Source organism: Mustela nigripes, chromosome 13, assembly GCF_022355385.1.
Source record: "Mustela nigripes isolate SB6536 chromosome 13, MUSNIG.SB6536, whole genome shotgun sequence".
In the NCBI taxonomy this organism is placed as follows: Eukaryota; Metazoa; Chordata; class Mammalia; order Carnivora; family Mustelidae; genus Mustela; species Mustela nigripes.
This window is the reverse complement of record NC_081569.1, coordinates 81,375,137-81,391,770: the sequence shown is the minus strand read 5'-3', so window position 1 is coordinate 81,391,770 and position 16,634 is coordinate 81,375,137. Positions and strand designations below refer to the sequence as shown.

Here is a 16,634-nt window from a genome sequence, read left to right as displayed (position 1 = left end):
AAAAGGTAATGGATTTTCTTCTATTTTAAGCCCAGCTACTACAACCTGGACTATGAACCACCCTAGTATTACATTTTTAGGCGCTTAGGTTCAGTCATAAAGGTATTGGACTATAGTTGAAATTATTTTGATCAATCTGGTACAGAACAAAACAAAAGTGAACTGTTGCAGAGGGTTGATATTTGTGAATTTATAGAATACAGGGGTAGCAGGATTAATCTGTTTTCTGTGATGGTTCATAGCCATAACAACATCATTTTGGCATCAATTGTTATAAAATAAAGTCAATCATGCCCCATTTTTCTTTTTACACTGTGCTTTATATTCCCCAGAATTTCTAATCCTACTCCATACTCATTTCTTTTAAAAAGTTGTAATGCTTATCTTTTAATACACACCCGAATTCTCTAAAAGTGACAATTTTCTCCTTTAAAATGTATCTCTTTCTCTTATCTTTTTTTCCCCTAAAACAATTCTTCTTTCAGTGTTTAGTTCTCTTTTTATTTGTTTGAATTTTTTTTTTTTTTTTTTAGAATTTTCTTATTTGTTCATTCACCCATGATCTTAGTTTACTCTTTTTGTTTTGTTTTAGATTACTCATTTTTGTTTGGTTAGTTGTATATTAAGTAATTTCAACTGTTTTTCTTTCTCTTCAAGGTTATAGTTCTCCCTCACTTTCCTAGTACCCTCTTCTTTTCTTTTTTTTTTTTTTTTTATTTTAAGGATTTATTTATTTATTTGACAGAGAGAGAAATCACAAGTAAGCAGAGAGGCAGGCAGAGAGAGAGGGAGAAGCAGGCTGCCCACTGAACAGAGAGCCTGATGTGGGGCTCCATCCCAGGACGCTGAGTTCATGACCTGAGCCGAAGGCAGAGGCTTAACCCACTGAGCCACCCAGGAGCCCCTACCTTCTTCTTTTCAAGTATGTAATATTGATGTCTTCTCTTATTAATCTCACCTGGCCAAACTATCATTGAAAGGAACCACCTGTGGTTGAGAGCTGTGTTCAAAGTCTGTAAATGTTATCTGGCAACAGAGTTAGAGAAAAACAATTCACTTGTTAAAAGTATTATGTTTAGGGGTGCCTGGGTGGCTCAGTGGGTTAAGCCTCTGCCTTCTGCTCAGGTCATGATCCCAGAGTCCTGGGATCAAGCCCCGCATCTGGCTCTCTGCTCAGCAGGGAGTCTGCTCCCCACCCCCCCTTCTCCCTGCCTCTCTGCCTACTTGTGATTTCTGTCAAATAAATAAATAAAATCTTTAAAAAAAGTAAAAGTATTATGTTTAGAAACTTACTTATAAGAAATATTAGTAGTTAAACATTTCACTACCATGCCATTCTAATCCCTTACATTAAAAAAAAAATTCCTGACAGAAAGTGTTTTCATATCTAAGTATCAAAATAAACTTAATTTCTTCAAAGGAAGTGTAATTTTTTTCCCCCTCAGGGAAAATGTAAATTTTGCAATTAAGCACATTTCCCTCTTTGCTTTTACTACCAGGAAACCCAATGTGAAATTTTAGTATCTTTAGTAAGTGCATAGGACCATACAGTCTATATGCCTATATATTAACTCTTCTCACTGAAAGAGATTAGTCTATGTTTATTTTCCCCAGTTCTGATTTATATTTATGTGTTAAAAATATTTTTAAGGGTTTCCTGTGAATTCTTATAAGCAACCTCAAATCCAGAGCAGAGTTAAAAAATCTAATCAGTCTGCTTAGTGAGCACTGGATTATGCAAAATGGGCAGTCTTTTTCCATTTGCACAGCGGACATATTTGTTTAATACTTATACCAACAGAAATATAGAGGACACTTGCATTTTTCCCATAAAAACAGAACTATATGAGAGTAACTAGCCCTCAAGATGAAATATAAAATCTCCTGTGTGAATTCCTTGAAAGTATAAAGACCTTAGTTAAAATGGGTACTAATGTTACATAATCTTTCAGCTGTAAGCATTATTTTAGTCCCTTAGAAATCATATAAGCTAATACCTTGTTTATGAGGAGCAGCTAAGCCATCCTCTCAAGGAACAAATCTATAAATGCGGTGCTTTCGTGAGCTCTTATTCAAGTATAACAATAATTGCCAGAATGCAACTTTTGAATGTGGCCCTTGAAATTAACCCTTGGACTCTGGAAGCCCATACTAATCCAGGCTCACTAAGGGCTCTGTTATCTGGGCTTCGTAGGTGGCAGAGAATGGGCAGTGCTCTGTGGCAAGGGAAGGAGCCCCTGACCGGGCACAGCCTCACAGCACTCCCAAGTCAGCTGTGTCTGCCACCGAGGGCAGGACAGCAACAAGCAGCAGCCTGAGCTCCAGCCTCTCCAATCTTGATGATGCTTCGAGGTCACTTAGTCTATAAAATTCACAGGATGGGGAGGAGATGTCTTGAGCTTCCCTGAGCCCAAGAATAATGCCACCTTTGATCTGTAGAAATGAAAAAAATGGAGCTTTTCCTTTGCAAGTGGGTTTTAAATATTTCTCCATTAATAGTTAATGCACATGCAGACCGGCAGAGTGACAGCTCCCCGTGATTATGAATTCCGGCTTCGTAACTCCAGTCCAAATAGGAGCTGAACTTTCAAAATCACGGTGGTTACTTTTGACAAATTAAATTGTCCTACTTAGGAAGGTAGGAGGAATGAAGAAAAAGAAAGTGAGAGAGTGGGAGCAAATTCTCCTTGGAGGTGAGTCTCAGACTGAGGAAGAAAAAATAAGAAAGAACTACTTTTGTGTTTTCTAGGCTGACAATACTGCCAGTGTTTATTAGAAAAGAGCTATAGAAGGTCCCTGCTCAGAGGTTGGGCAACTGGGCCAGACAAAGACGGGAGAAGGAAAGACACTGGCAGGATAGCTCGCTGTCTCAAAACAAGGAAGAAAATATTTTTGAGGGAGTGGTCATTTTTAAATAAGAATCAAGTTGCTCTTAAGACCCTGCTGTTGAAAGTTAATTAGAAAGAAAATGGTCTTAAATTTCTAATGAACAGAAAATAACAAGAAATGGTTTAAACAGAAAATTCTACTTTGTTGTCCTTCGTAATGCTAAAATTCTAAATTATGTCAGGTGGTGTCAATGTATTCTTTGCCCGTTAAATCTAACTCTTTTCCTCTAAGAAGTCCCTGTGGCATTTTGCTGGCTTGGGGTAACCGACATATCACAATAGGTGCCCAGCCCAGGAGCTCTGCTGAATGAATATTCGAAGGTATTTACCTGGAGTTACATATCTAGGGGTTAAGGACAGACGATTTTCTAGCAGAGACTAGAGTATAAAATAAATAGGGAAAGTCAGGTAAGTAGTGCCTTATGTGGAAAAGGCTAAAAAACTCTTCACTCTTGTTGACTACCATCTTAGTAGGCTTTCTCTAAACCAACATTTCCAAATGTGGACTTTGGGGAATCAACCTAAGTCTGTGTAGTACATGTCACGAGTCAGGATCTGGGCATGACTATCTACTCCAGGAAAGGAGCTGAGTGATGAAATACAGAGAGCCCCCCAAGGAGAGGAGAGAAAAGGTTTTGAATTCTACCATAACAAGAATCATACTTGGTCTATGGCCCCTGGGATTTTACCATCACTCAGGTGAAGGTCTCTCTGAAAGGTTTCACCTTCATTCTTTATGATAATATCAGCAAACATGAACTTCATTCTCACCCTTAATTTTTTGGTATATGTGCTGCCGAACAAAGTGAGCACTCATCCTTGACCTTTGAACTCAATGACTGTTAATTCAGTATCAGCTATGTAAGGTGTTTTGCTTAACAATGTATACAATCTAAGAGCAAGGCATGTTTCTTAGTGTTATAGAAGCATTTTAAGAAAGGAAGAAGATGTACATGGGTTGAGCTGGACTGGAGTGCCATGACATGGGTTGGGCATCCTGTTGAATGGTCTTGAAGACTAGGGAATGTGAATAATAAATGCCCCACAGGGGAAGGGGGAGTCCCACTGACCAGAAAAAAAAAATGGTTTTGTCCCAAATGTCAGTGGTGCCCTTGATGAAAAATGCTGGTAGAGCATTGATATCTTCCAAGGACAACAAATTTAAAGATTAAAGTCTCAAATGTAACTGAAAGCAGAGGAAGGCCTGGGCACCAACTGAGAAGTGCTATTACTCTGGGGTCTCTGTGATTCATAGGCTCAAAACCCTCCTCCCCCAGGTCATCAGTTCAGTTGATTTCTGAAAAGGCACATTGGAACAGAGGAATGGGACATGGAAAATGTTGACCTAACCTGAAAATCCCTGAGGATTCTAGATGAAGACCTGAAATTAATTTTCCTCCATCATTTTTTCTAATTTGGGATCCACCCTGAGTTCTCAACGACTCCTTACTCAATATCCTCAGATTGCTCTGGAGGTTCCTAAACCTCTGGAATAATGTGGGGGCTTGTGTAAAGGAAGACTCTACAGATCTGTAGCATTTGCCCTTGGTGTATAGGTAATCTTTAAATTTGCTTATAAGCCAAATGCAAAGTTTGGGCCAGTCTCATGAACTTAGCTGCATTAACACCTCAGAGCAGAAAGATGATGACAGGACGTGAGTCACAAATAAAGAACCCCAGTATGGAAAATGTTTGGGAAAATGCTGTAATCCAAGAGTATGAGTGGGTGGAATAATGGCCTTCAATATACCAGAATGGGAATTCTTAGGCAGAGCACTTATAAGGAAACCACAAAAAAAAAAGACTGATTTCCTATTAATTGTGATGTAAATTATATGGATGTGATTTTAACAAAGAATAGCACTACTACTGAAAAAAAAAATTGTGGTTTATGTGCAAAATGCAAAATGCATCAAGAAGAAAAGAAATCTTATTTGGCATCATGAGTGCAATAACATCTGAGATAATGGCTTATGGTTAGTTAACTTTTGTATTATTTTTTCCTGTTTTGTTCAATTTTTAATGCTTATTAGGAATGAAACTAATATTTTCTATCAATAAATTGATAAGATTAATGGGCATTTTTCATACATAATTCTTGATCCTGACATGAAATGTGAACTCACCTTGCTTTGTTTACACTAGCTGAAGACTGTTATTCCAGACATGTTAGGCTAGAAGATATACTGGGTAGTTTTGTTGTTAATGTGGATGACTAGCCATACAGGAAATAGCTAGTAGTCAACAAACTCGATTAATGTTGGTAGAATTCTTTCAGGAATAAAATATCACCATTTGCTGACTCCTTGGGGAGATTATATCTTCTCTTAACCAAGATGATTCTCAGGGGACACTAATTAAAGTCAACCGACCCTTGAAAAGTATAAATAAAGTTCTCTCTTTAGAGAAGGTAAAAGTTAAAATAACATATTTAGGAAAGGTAACTTAAAATGATAAAAAATGAGGAAGAAAGGAGACAACTTTTATTTGACCTTGAATGTACTTCTTATTCTACAAGAAATTTTTAAAAGCTAGAGGGTAGTTGTTTCTTGTCATTATACTGTTGCTGATTCTGTGGTTAGTTATTAATTTTATTTTTTATGATTCACAATCTGCTCTTTGAAATATGCCATATGCTCAAAGCAATTCAAGGATGACAACTGTCAGAATTACTCCAATAAAAATTGCCTAAATGAGGAAGATTTACTGCAATCTGATATTTCAGTGGAAAGTCCCTCTACCCTCCCCGACAGCTTTTGCAGACGCTGTGAATCTTGCAACCATTTTTTCAGTCAAAATCACATAGCTGTTTTGTAAGAACTTCTAAGGCTATTTAAGTAGAATTGGTAAAACATATTAAGCTAAGGGTGAATTAGCAGACACGGAAGAACAATATAGATAGTTATTAGATGGATTGCCTGCAATCGATATATAAGTTCCAAGCCAGTTTTTTTAAATCACACACAAATGTATTGAGTTGATATGACAACGTCTGCTCTGTGTATCACTAATAAACATTAAATTGAATGATCCCTGTACCCTGGAAGTAGCAAGTCAAACTGGAGGCAAATTTCTTTTTTTCTCTGGAAAGATCTGAGGGGTGGATAGAATCCACCTGAGTGCTCCAATGAAAACACATTTTGTTAAATGTTACCAGTCCATTTATCCTTCATTTTGTTTCAGTCTATTTATTAATGCGGTTTCATTTATTGCTATTCATCTTGGAGATAAATCTTTGTCCTTCTATAGAATTACACCAAATAGAATGTGATAAAGGGAACTTTCTTGCAATTATGATGTCGGTGCAGCCTGTCAGCACACAAGGGATGGAAATGAGTTTGGGGACAGGGAAGGGAATTCTAATAGACACCATGATACATACAATGAACGCAAAGATATCCTGAGAGAGAGAGAGACTTGTCAGGCTAATCAGATCTTCCACAGCAAGGTAAAGGCAAGAAGGGTAGCTCTAACCTTGTAAAGATGCTGCTGCTGCTCCTCTGACATCATCAGGTCGTGGCTGTCCATCACGAGGGACTCCATGTCAATCAGCCAATCCCAGAGCTCCTGATATTCCGAATCAAAGTCCAGAAGCCTGAAGATAAGGCACAAAATGTATTATGCATAAATACAGTGTAGTTGTTAAAATCTCATATTAGAATAATATATTCTTGAAAACCCATGATGTATCTAGGTGATACCTGTGAAAAGAGAAGGGAAAAATTCTCGGTGTGGTTATGCTGTGGGCAAAATAGAAACTCAAGCCTCTGACATAGCATTTCTTAGATTTTGAAAACATAACATGTTATTCCAGGGCTCATACCTGAGATGTATCAAGACTATTTCCATTCACTAACCCTTTTTGAGGATTTACAGCACTTGAACAAAATGACTACTATTATGTCCTTGGAAGAGAGTGCTGCCATATTTAACAGACTGAGAAATGAAGGGTCGGGGCCTTGTGAAGGGAACAGGGTCCAGAATTTTGGGTCAGAATAGCACCCTCAAAATTCAAACCTCTTTCTTGCCCACTAGATTTTCATAGATGTCGCATCCGAAATACATTTATGATTAAGAATACTAATTCAAGGGGCGCCTGGGTGGTTCAGTGGGCTAAAGTCTCTGCCTTTGGCTCTGGTCATGATCTCAGGGTCCTGGGATTGAGCCCCACATCAGGCTCTCTGCCCAAAAGGGAGCCTGCTTCCTCCTCTCTCTCTCTGTGCCTGTTTCTCTGCCTACTTGTGATCTCTGTCTGTCAAATAAATAAATAAAATCTTAAAAAAAAAAGAATACTAATTCAACTAATTTCTCTACAACGATCACAATTTATTATCCGATCTGAAATATCATTTTCCCCAGGAAACGACTCAATCATTTATTTGTCCCTCTGCTGTCTATCTGCCTATCTCTGCAAACATATATCCTACATTTATTGTCATGGATGAGTAGCCAGCATTTCAGCTTAACACTCAGAGATAGGCTTGAGTGACTCTGGTAAGCCGGTGAGAACCAGGGGCAGATCCAGTATTAGACAGGTGTTCCCCACAGACGTGTAGGAAACAAAGGTAAGGACAGGAAGTCAAAACAATGAATCTTTGAATAGCCAGCAATCATTAAAATTCAAAGGAGGATCACTATGGTTTTCAACAAAATAAATCATTAGAATAAGGAGCTTAAAAGGATTAATGTGATTCTCTATTGAAAGCCTGGTGAATAAGTAAAGCCCAGATTCTTCTAAAACACTGTGATCAGAAAATGAAAGTGCAGGATGAAAAACTATGACTTTGTCCTTCCCCCCAAAATCATCTCCCTAAAAGAAACCACATCCTTGCCAAACTGTAACAGAGCAAAACCCTATCAGAACCAGCAAAGCAGCGGGCTCAAGTATGAATCTGGATTTATCAAGTGAGTATCTTATTACTACCTTGTTCCTGTCTCTATACATTAAATGGCTACTTTCCACAAAAATGAACATTCACTTTTCATAATTTAATTTAATCTTAATCGATCTGTCAAAGAAAACTGAAGGTGTGTCTGGTGACCGAGGAGACTAGATCTAGAACAGCTTGTTTTATTTTAATTATCTTACCGTAATTACAAAGATTACTGATGAAGACCATAAGCATCCAGGGGCAAGGATGCTCGCTGGCTGACACGTAGAACTGACGTTTAACTGAATGCTGATGTTGGGCACCGGTGATGTGACCAAAAGCTTCAGCAAGGCTCTGGTGGCCTAGAGCAGGGTTTCTCAGATTTAATGTGCACGTGACAGAGATGAGGATTTTGTTGAAATGCAGGTCCCGATTCAGTAATTTTAGGGTGGGGCCTGAGATTCTGCATTCAGGCCTTGCTTTGAATAGCAAGGAATTCCAGCAAACACGAGAAATCTGAACTAGTATCCCATTTCAAAATACTAAAAAACAAACAAAACCACTGTAACAGGGACAAACCACCAAGCTTTGTTTATTAACTCTGAGCGACTAATAAGGAATGACTAACAAGGATTTGCTCACAGGACAGGGACAGTCATTTAGAAATACCACCTGAATTACAGTCATCATTTCTCTCTCCGTGCACCCTCCCACATTTTAGCCATAAAAACAGGAGAAAGTCGGAGGTGGGTGGGTGTGCACCTGGGTGACTGAGTCAGTTAAACGTCTGCCTGCAGCTCTGGTCATGATCCCAGGGTCCTGGCACGGACCCCCCATGTTGTACCCATGCTCAGTGGGGAGTCTGCTTCTCCTCTCCCTCTGCCATTCCTCCTGCTTGTAGTCTCTGGCTCTCCCTATCTTTCTGTCAAATAAATAAATAAAAATTTTTTAAAAAGGGAAATGTCACCCCCCAAATTAAGGAAGTATGATTCTGGTGAATAGTAAAAATAGCAAAGGAGAAATAAAGAGAAAAGTTCACCTTTTCCATATCAGTGGATTTAAATAAGACAGAAATAAAAGCAAGAGGGGCTCCTGCTAAAATGTGGATCCTTCCCTATCTTGGACTAAGACCTGGAGAGGAGGTATGTGAGACAGGTTGAAAGGAAAGTCAAAAGCACCAGGATGTCAGCTCCTTTTACTGCTTGGAAGTCTGGGAAGAGACTTCACCATCACCTGGAGTGGGAACACTACAATCAGAGAGAACTTTGGTCAGGACTCCCTTTGCTACCTGTTCTTTTATCTTCTGGATGAGGACACTGTTCTCTCACTCCCCACCTGACCCTCCCCACCCAAGAGGTTTCTAGGAGTTCACCCAGTGAATCTGACAGAGGTGCTGGCAGGGCAACAAAGGCACACTGACCCCAAGGAGAGGCAGGGGGGCCTCTGAAGCCAGACCTCACAGAGTTGGCAGGGTGAGTGGGGGTTGAGATGAGGCTTAGTCAGCAGAAATACCTCCTGACCAAGCAAGAGATAACAACACAGCCATGGGCTCTGTGGGGATCAACTTTGGAATACCTAGGGCAAAATCCATTCAAACAAAACCAGACAGCCCCTACCCAAGAGCCTTGGTGAGCCCAGGGAAACTCATCACACCTCAGAATCACAAGGTCACATAAACCCAGATGCCATCTTAGAAAAAAGAAGGGAGAGAAATAAATCTGAAAAACAGCATTTACCCCAAGAGATAGCTCCCCAGTGATGATGTTAATTTATTAGGGGATGCTATAAGCATTGTGTTAAAGAACTGGGCCTCTGATCTTGAAGCAAGCTTTCCCCTTATTTACCAAGAAATTATGTGCTTAGAATGTCTCATAAAAACTATCAGTCAGCAAGGAGAATAAAGGGGCCTGTTTTCTCTTTCATATGTGCATGCAGAAAAGAAATTTTGATTAGGCCCAAACAATTCAAGGGTAAGAAATGAATTTATCTTCCATTTCTAGTGCTCAGCATAGCACCTGGTGAACGATGATGAGTGAAGGTAGCTACTGAAGCCACAAACCTTTAGTTGGGCAAGAGTGGCTTCAGAAGAGCAGCATGTGGCAGAGACAATAGGGTCTCCTCCCCCGATGCCACTACCAGCACAACCCGTGCCACAGACAGGCTTGGTCCCTCCTTCTGAAGGTGAGGTTTTGCCTTCAAGTCCATGATAATGGTGCATTTCTTACTTACAGATTATGTGCAGTAGCTTCTCAATTGAGGTGAGCTCTCCCCCCTCCATTCCTCCTACATCTTCCCCTTTTCTACACTGAAAATTAAGGAGACTGAAATAAACCAAACATACATTACATGGTAAAATACTCAGAACGATGACATCTTTTCACTGGCTCTTAACCATACCTTTCTATCTATGGAGCTTTATGATTCCCTTTAGCAAGGGGCTTAGAACAAAAACCCATTTCTTCTAGTTAAATGTACCTCAACTTTCTTCTCAGGGAGTCTACACAGAAGACCCACAAGAGGCAAATGAACCTAACACAGATACTCCCCCTTTCTGCAGTCTAGTCTATTTTCATTTTAGCTGAGAATATGTAGGCTTGAGTTTGTTAGCTACAGTAAATGCTTTGGTTTCATATTTTGCTTCATTAGTATAGAATCGACAGTAGTGTTTTCCAAACAACAATTCTTGTAAGGTCCTAATACTGAAGACAAAAACATTTATTTTAAGCATTTGTGCCTAATTTCAGATTCTTGGCCGTGTGTTAATTCCCAGCTTAGAAAAGACCTCGGAACTTTACAAATTTAGTGAAATCAAATATGTAACTTCGTAGCCAATCACAAACAAATTACTAGAATTTCTTTCTTGATTCTTCAAAAGCTTCTGAAATGAATGCAATTAAGTGTGTTCACTATTTCAGGAAAATTCTTAGGTAAGAAAGTAGCTTACTTTCTTATGTTTATGTTACCTGCAAAGGTGTGTGAAGTGTTTTTCAAGTAATTTTGTGCAAGACGGTGTCTTCCAGGCAAAGTGCCAGGTACTATACAAGAAAACAGAGAGGATCATAGATGAGTGAATTTATCAAGAGGATCATAGATGAGTGAATTTATCTAGTAGCTAGAACTAGTTTACAGTTTTATATCCCTTTGAGGAATATGCTGATTCTATCGATTGAATTCAGAACGAGGTTCTTTTCTTGAATTCACGGTGACAAGGTCCTAGTCTCTCTTTTTAGAAGAGAGAGAGGCAGCTGAAATTGTGGCAGGTGGCTCACAATCTTATAAGGGATATAAACACGGGAACTACTCTTTTGGAGGGATTTTCCTCATAAAATTTTCTGTCGTGTTTCGGTTTGTGTTAATTCCTCCACTCAAATATGTAATCTATTCGCTGTTAAAAGATCTCAAAGCATAACTTCTCAGTAGCCTATGGATCTGTTATATTCTTTATGAAAATGTTACAAAGCAAACTCATAAATACTCTAGGAAAGTGTTATAAAGCAAACACATCACCAAAATGGTATTCTTTTGGATACTTCTCCTTTAAATTGCCATATACTCCATCTGAAATGGGTTCACAATAAAAGAGTTGGACACTGTTGTAGGTATAATATTCCCATTTGAGGAGGTTGAAAGCTTATGCATGTGATGAGGAGAAATAGCCTTCTAACTCAAAGTCCATTTTCATTAGATACGTGCAGAATTATGAACATGCTTAACTCACAGAGAATTTAACAGACATGGAGACAAGACTATGGAGTAATATATGTGCAAATTTTTCTTTAATGTTTATTTCTAAGTTTGGGTTAACTAGTCTGGGTAATCGACAAAAAAAATTCCCAAAATCCTGTCTGCCATTTTACTCTGCTTTTTCAAGGTTACAAAAAGATTCCAGGGCTTTTCACCACAGAAATAAAATACTAACAAGCTTATTCAGTATCATTTTTCTGCAGATTGGATAGCAATACATTATTTGTAAGGCTAGCATAGTTTAAGAAATAATCCTTCCTCTAAACCCTGATGGGAGTTATGTTTGACTAGCTAAGTGTTTGAATACATAAATGCATTCAGCCTTTGGTATTTAAAGTGAGCATCATTAACTCAACATTTCAACTTAAACTTTGCTTAAAAGATAAAGTTTCACCCAAGTGAAATCAATGGAAGGTGTGTGTGAATATATGAGGTTTCAGCTTGGCCCACTGAGGAATTTTGATTAAAACAGACAACCAAATGAAGAAATCATCAAAATAGAGCAATTATTGGTTGAAGAAAAGATAACACTAAAAAGTCCTGGCAGTTTTTCTACTAAGTCTGAGTCATATATATTTGGGAGCTAAATTTAAGACTCCATCTTTCATATGCTTAATGGTTCATTTCACACAAACACATCCAAAAACACAGGACTGATTCCTGAAATACCAGCTTCTTTATAGTGGGACTCCTATTAAATGATCCAATTTTCCTAGCTTCTTTAGCATATTGATTCTTTCCCCAAATATTCACTAACTGTTCACTGTTAACATTATTTGCTCAAGGAAGTTTGCCTCTGTTTTTCAAAAAAGACACTAAAGGTAGTGGTAACAAAATCTTGTACAAATATGGTTTAAGAATTTTACTGAAGTAAAATACTAATCATAGATCCAAATTTCCCGTCACCCTTTACTCCATTTGGCATGTAAGCACAGAAGGGAGATGGAACAGGGGCACCTGGCCCACTCATAATATCATTAAAGAATAAAATTCAGCTTTCTAGACATGGAATCTGATATGCACAGTTGCATGTAGAATCCCTTTCCACTCTAAACATATTAAAGTGTGGACACTAATTTACTATTTTGAATGAAAATTCATGAGCGACTTCCTCAAGAGAAAAGCAGCCTGCCTTTGCCATTAATAAATAAAAAGGAATATGGAGTTCTTTCCCGCAGTAATTTTCTCAACTCTCATATATGCCCACATACATGTGAAAATGCCTGAGAAAAAGAAAATCAACCCTACAAATTTGTTAATGACTGGCCCCACTTTCTCATGGACTCATGGGTGGCCTGTCAATAAACAGTGGTTACTGTGACAAAAGCCATGGGGCAGAACAAAATTCTAACCTCCGAGCTTAGAAACTATCAATTAGAAATATCACTGTAGACTTCTGGATGTATTTGGAGGCTTCTGTGAGGCTGTCAGGGAAGTCAGACCTTTATCTAAATTCCCAGATAAATACACTGGACTAAGTTCTAGCCAAAGAGCTAGAAACATTCTGAAGAATTTAGAATTGGTAGTGATTCAGACACAAATGGAGGGATACTACAAAGCAAGAGATGATGTCATTTAAAGAGAAGAAAAGAGTAAATCTTCCCATGTTATCCTCTGTGTGTTAGAGGGGACTCGATCTACACATGCTGTTGGCACAGCGGGGTGAACTGGGCAGCTTACCCTTTTGTCAAAGGACTACCCCACACTAGGCCTCACTGGTTCTCAAAGATTTAGTAGGCAATAAAGAGTATTTACTCCTAGGGTTCATGGAAGAAGTAAATAATCTGGAAATTACTCTCTGCCACTTAATCTCTAACATTAGGCTGGCAGCAGAATTAACATGGAGAGCCCACTTAGAATGATCTCCATCACCGAGCCTGACCTGCCCAGAGAGTGTTATGCTCAGACCACAGGGTTTTTACTTACTTGTGGACCTGCTTTTACTGAATTATGCTTTGACATCATTTCTTCAACCTACATTTACAAATTGCCCTGGGAATTTCATTTCTCTTGTACAGATGTAGTATCACAGAAGCCTGTCTTCTTAAAGAACTACCAGAGAAACTCCTCAGGTCTCAGTGGCATAAGAAACTGTGCTTCCCTCGATATATATTAATTTGAATCTTAGGACACCATGAATTTTATGATGGAGGAGACTTTTTTTTCTTTTCCTTAGTATGGAAAATTGAGAGCCAAATTACAACACCTCTTGAAAACATGCAGAGACTATGCATTCATTTGTTTTCTGACACACATTTTACTTTTGCTTAACTTATTTCAGTCAAATATTTATCTTATTTTATTGTAAATATTTTTGTAAGTTGACTCAAATCCTTTGTGAAGAAGATGGGGGGAATGAATAAAGGAATACATTTTAATGAGAAGAGTTAAGCTCTGCCCATTACAACGAGGTAGATTAACTCTGTCTTTGGTACCCTCTAATTGTCCCTGCTAGCATCTCTCTGCCTCTTTAGTGGGCCTCATCAACTCTCCAAAGCACTACAAAAATTAACATGGAAGGGAGATACAAATATGTATCTTTCTTAGTTGACTTATTTTTAACATGGAAGTAATAGTTTCCCAGAAAGTACGCTTCTGCCTCTCTGGTTTGCCCTTTGCTGGATCCTGGCACGGATGGCATTAGATCACTGAAGTGGAAGACTGTCCAGGTCTAAAATTAGTTAAATGTATTTGCACATTAAAAGGGTATAATATCATGACTCCGATGAGTACATTTCTACCAGTGAGATTTTTTTTTTTTAGCCCAGAAAGACCTAGTCTAATAATTGCATAATACCCAGAATATCAGTCACCCAGAAGGTAACCACACAGCTCTTGCTCTTTTTGAGTGTATGATGTATTGTGATCTGAGTATTTAATAACATCAGAGTACAAAAGATGGAGCAAAAACAAAAAAACAAACCACGGAATGCACACCGATCAGCTATTCATTAGATTGAGACAGGACAAGAGTCAGAGGAAGAAAGTAGAAATTTGTGGTGTAAGTAAAGTTTCTTTGGGTTGCCTAGTGATTGGTCTGTGAGTGCATTACCGACGTTAGCACAAATAAGAGATAGTACTCCATTTTATGGCTGGTGTGTACCAAAAAGAAGACATTTTATGTAGCAATGTTCCCAAAACACCCACTGAGCACAAATTCAAAATGGTCATTCTGTGTGAGGAAAAGAGTATGAGTAGGCATCTATGTTCGTCTACCTGCAGAAACCGTATTACTGACACGGTTTCAACACAAAGTGAGGACGATCACCCTGCAGCAGTAAAATCCAGGGTGATTATATCCCTTCTCAGGTGGTTAAAATCATTCAGTGTATCTTACTGCTTAATCAATTTAGAGAACCAAATTTGATCTTTAATCAAACAATAGTTTAAATAGTGATGTATTTGTTTTCATTTGTCAAAATTATTTCCCTTTGGTGATGCTTTATAGATATCTGTGCATGTTTTTTCATAGAAATACAGAGATGCTTCCTTTTCTGAAGGAAAATGGCCTCATCCTTTCTGCCAAACTTAACCTTTTGTCCATATAAAGTCCATTTAGTTCAGCCTGTTGTGCTTGGGAATTACCTGTATATCCTGTTTGTATTGGGGAGTAAAATTTACACCAAAACCTTGTGTTGTGAGGAGGGGATTACTTGTATATTTTCAGATACAGGGCATAGGCCTTGACTATGTCTCCATCTGCAGACATTGCCCGAGTTTCCCTATCGCCAGAGGAAGCCTGACATATGACCAATGAGACTGAGGTATCTTCTAGAACTTTATCACTGGAGTAGAAGTCCCTAAGAACTTACTTAGTATTCCCTCCTGATCCCAGGAAGCAGAGTCAAAAAAGAGTTCCATGTCCCTCTGCTTCAACAACATCAAATGGTTATTTATAGTAAGCCCTCAATACACACATAGTCTCACACATACATACCCTCCCTACAAAGTTAGTCTTGTAGCTGACATCCTCACCGTCCTTCTACCCAACCTTTTTCTAATAGCTAATATCTGTGCACCTTTTATGAGAGCTCAGATATTCCCTCCCATCATAAACCTCCAGGGTCAAGGCACCTGGTGGCTCAGTGGGTTAAGTCTCTGCCTTCAGCTCAGGTCATGATCTCAGGGTCCTGGGACTGAGCCCCAAAGCGGGCTCTCTGCTCAGTGGGGAGCCTGCTTCCCCCTCCCTCTGCCTGCTTCTCCGCCTACTTGTGACCTCTTTCTCTCTGTCAAATAAATAAATAAAATCTTTATTTTAAAAAAAACTCCCTGATTAGGCAGACCTCCTAGGTACCCCCGTAGTACACTCTACCTTGAATTTTACTGTTTCATAAGGATGTATCTCAGTGTCTTTGTCTTTCTCCCTCACGAGACAGGACTACAGAGATTTAAGTTTTTTGTATCTTTTCCATTCCTAGCATCTCATACCACTCCCTGCAACATAGTAGTTTCTCAAAGTATATTTCATTAACTAACTTTTATATATCTATTACATTACAGGTATTTTAGGTATTTTCTTTTCAATTATTATACTTCTGTGTGACAAAAGTATATGGAGTAGGGGGTAATAGGTGAAGGGGCTTAAGCACAAACTTCAGTTATAAAATTAGTAAGACACAGAGATGAAAAGTAGAGCATATGGAATATGGTCAACCATATTGTAATAACATTGTATGGTGACAGTAACTACACTTATGGTGAGCACTGCTCAATGTATGGAATTGCTGAATCACTACGTTATGCACCTGAAACCAATATAGCATTGTATGTCAACTATACACTGGTAATAAAAAAATTAATAAAAATTTTAAGAATACGAAGTAGGCTGGGATAACTATTCCCATTTTACAGACAGAGATATTGCCTTCTGAGGAAGTTAAGTGTCCCAATCAAATTACACAGCTAAAACGTAGTGAAATGCCAACCAGAACTCCAGTCTTTAATTTTTAATCTAGGAGATACTCTCTCCTCCTTTAAAAAAAAAATTAGACTAGAGAGAATTAATGAGTATCTATAAAGGTAAATATCATTTATGTCACTGGAAGCTATCTGAGGAGTCCTAGTTCACTCTAAATCTAGGATCACAAGCTTTTACCTGTAACTTTGAGACAGAAAATAACAGGTGACTATG

General features: G+C 38.5%; 1 protein-coding gene across 2 annotated transcripts in view; it reads right to left on the bottom strand.

Annotated features, from left to right (window-relative positions):
* AKAP6 (A-kinase anchoring protein 6) overlaps positions 1 to 16,634 on the bottom strand; it is a 461,709-nt gene that overhangs the window by 110,587 nt on the left and 334,488 nt on the right. For both annotated transcript variants that reach the window (XM_059373059.1, XM_059373058.1), the window contains one exon: positions 6,363 to 6,483. In XM_059373059.1, coding sequence (XP_059229042.1) covers positions 6,363 to 6,483 — 121 coding nt within the window. The remainder of the gene's footprint in view (positions 1 to 6,362; positions 6,484 to 16,634) is intronic.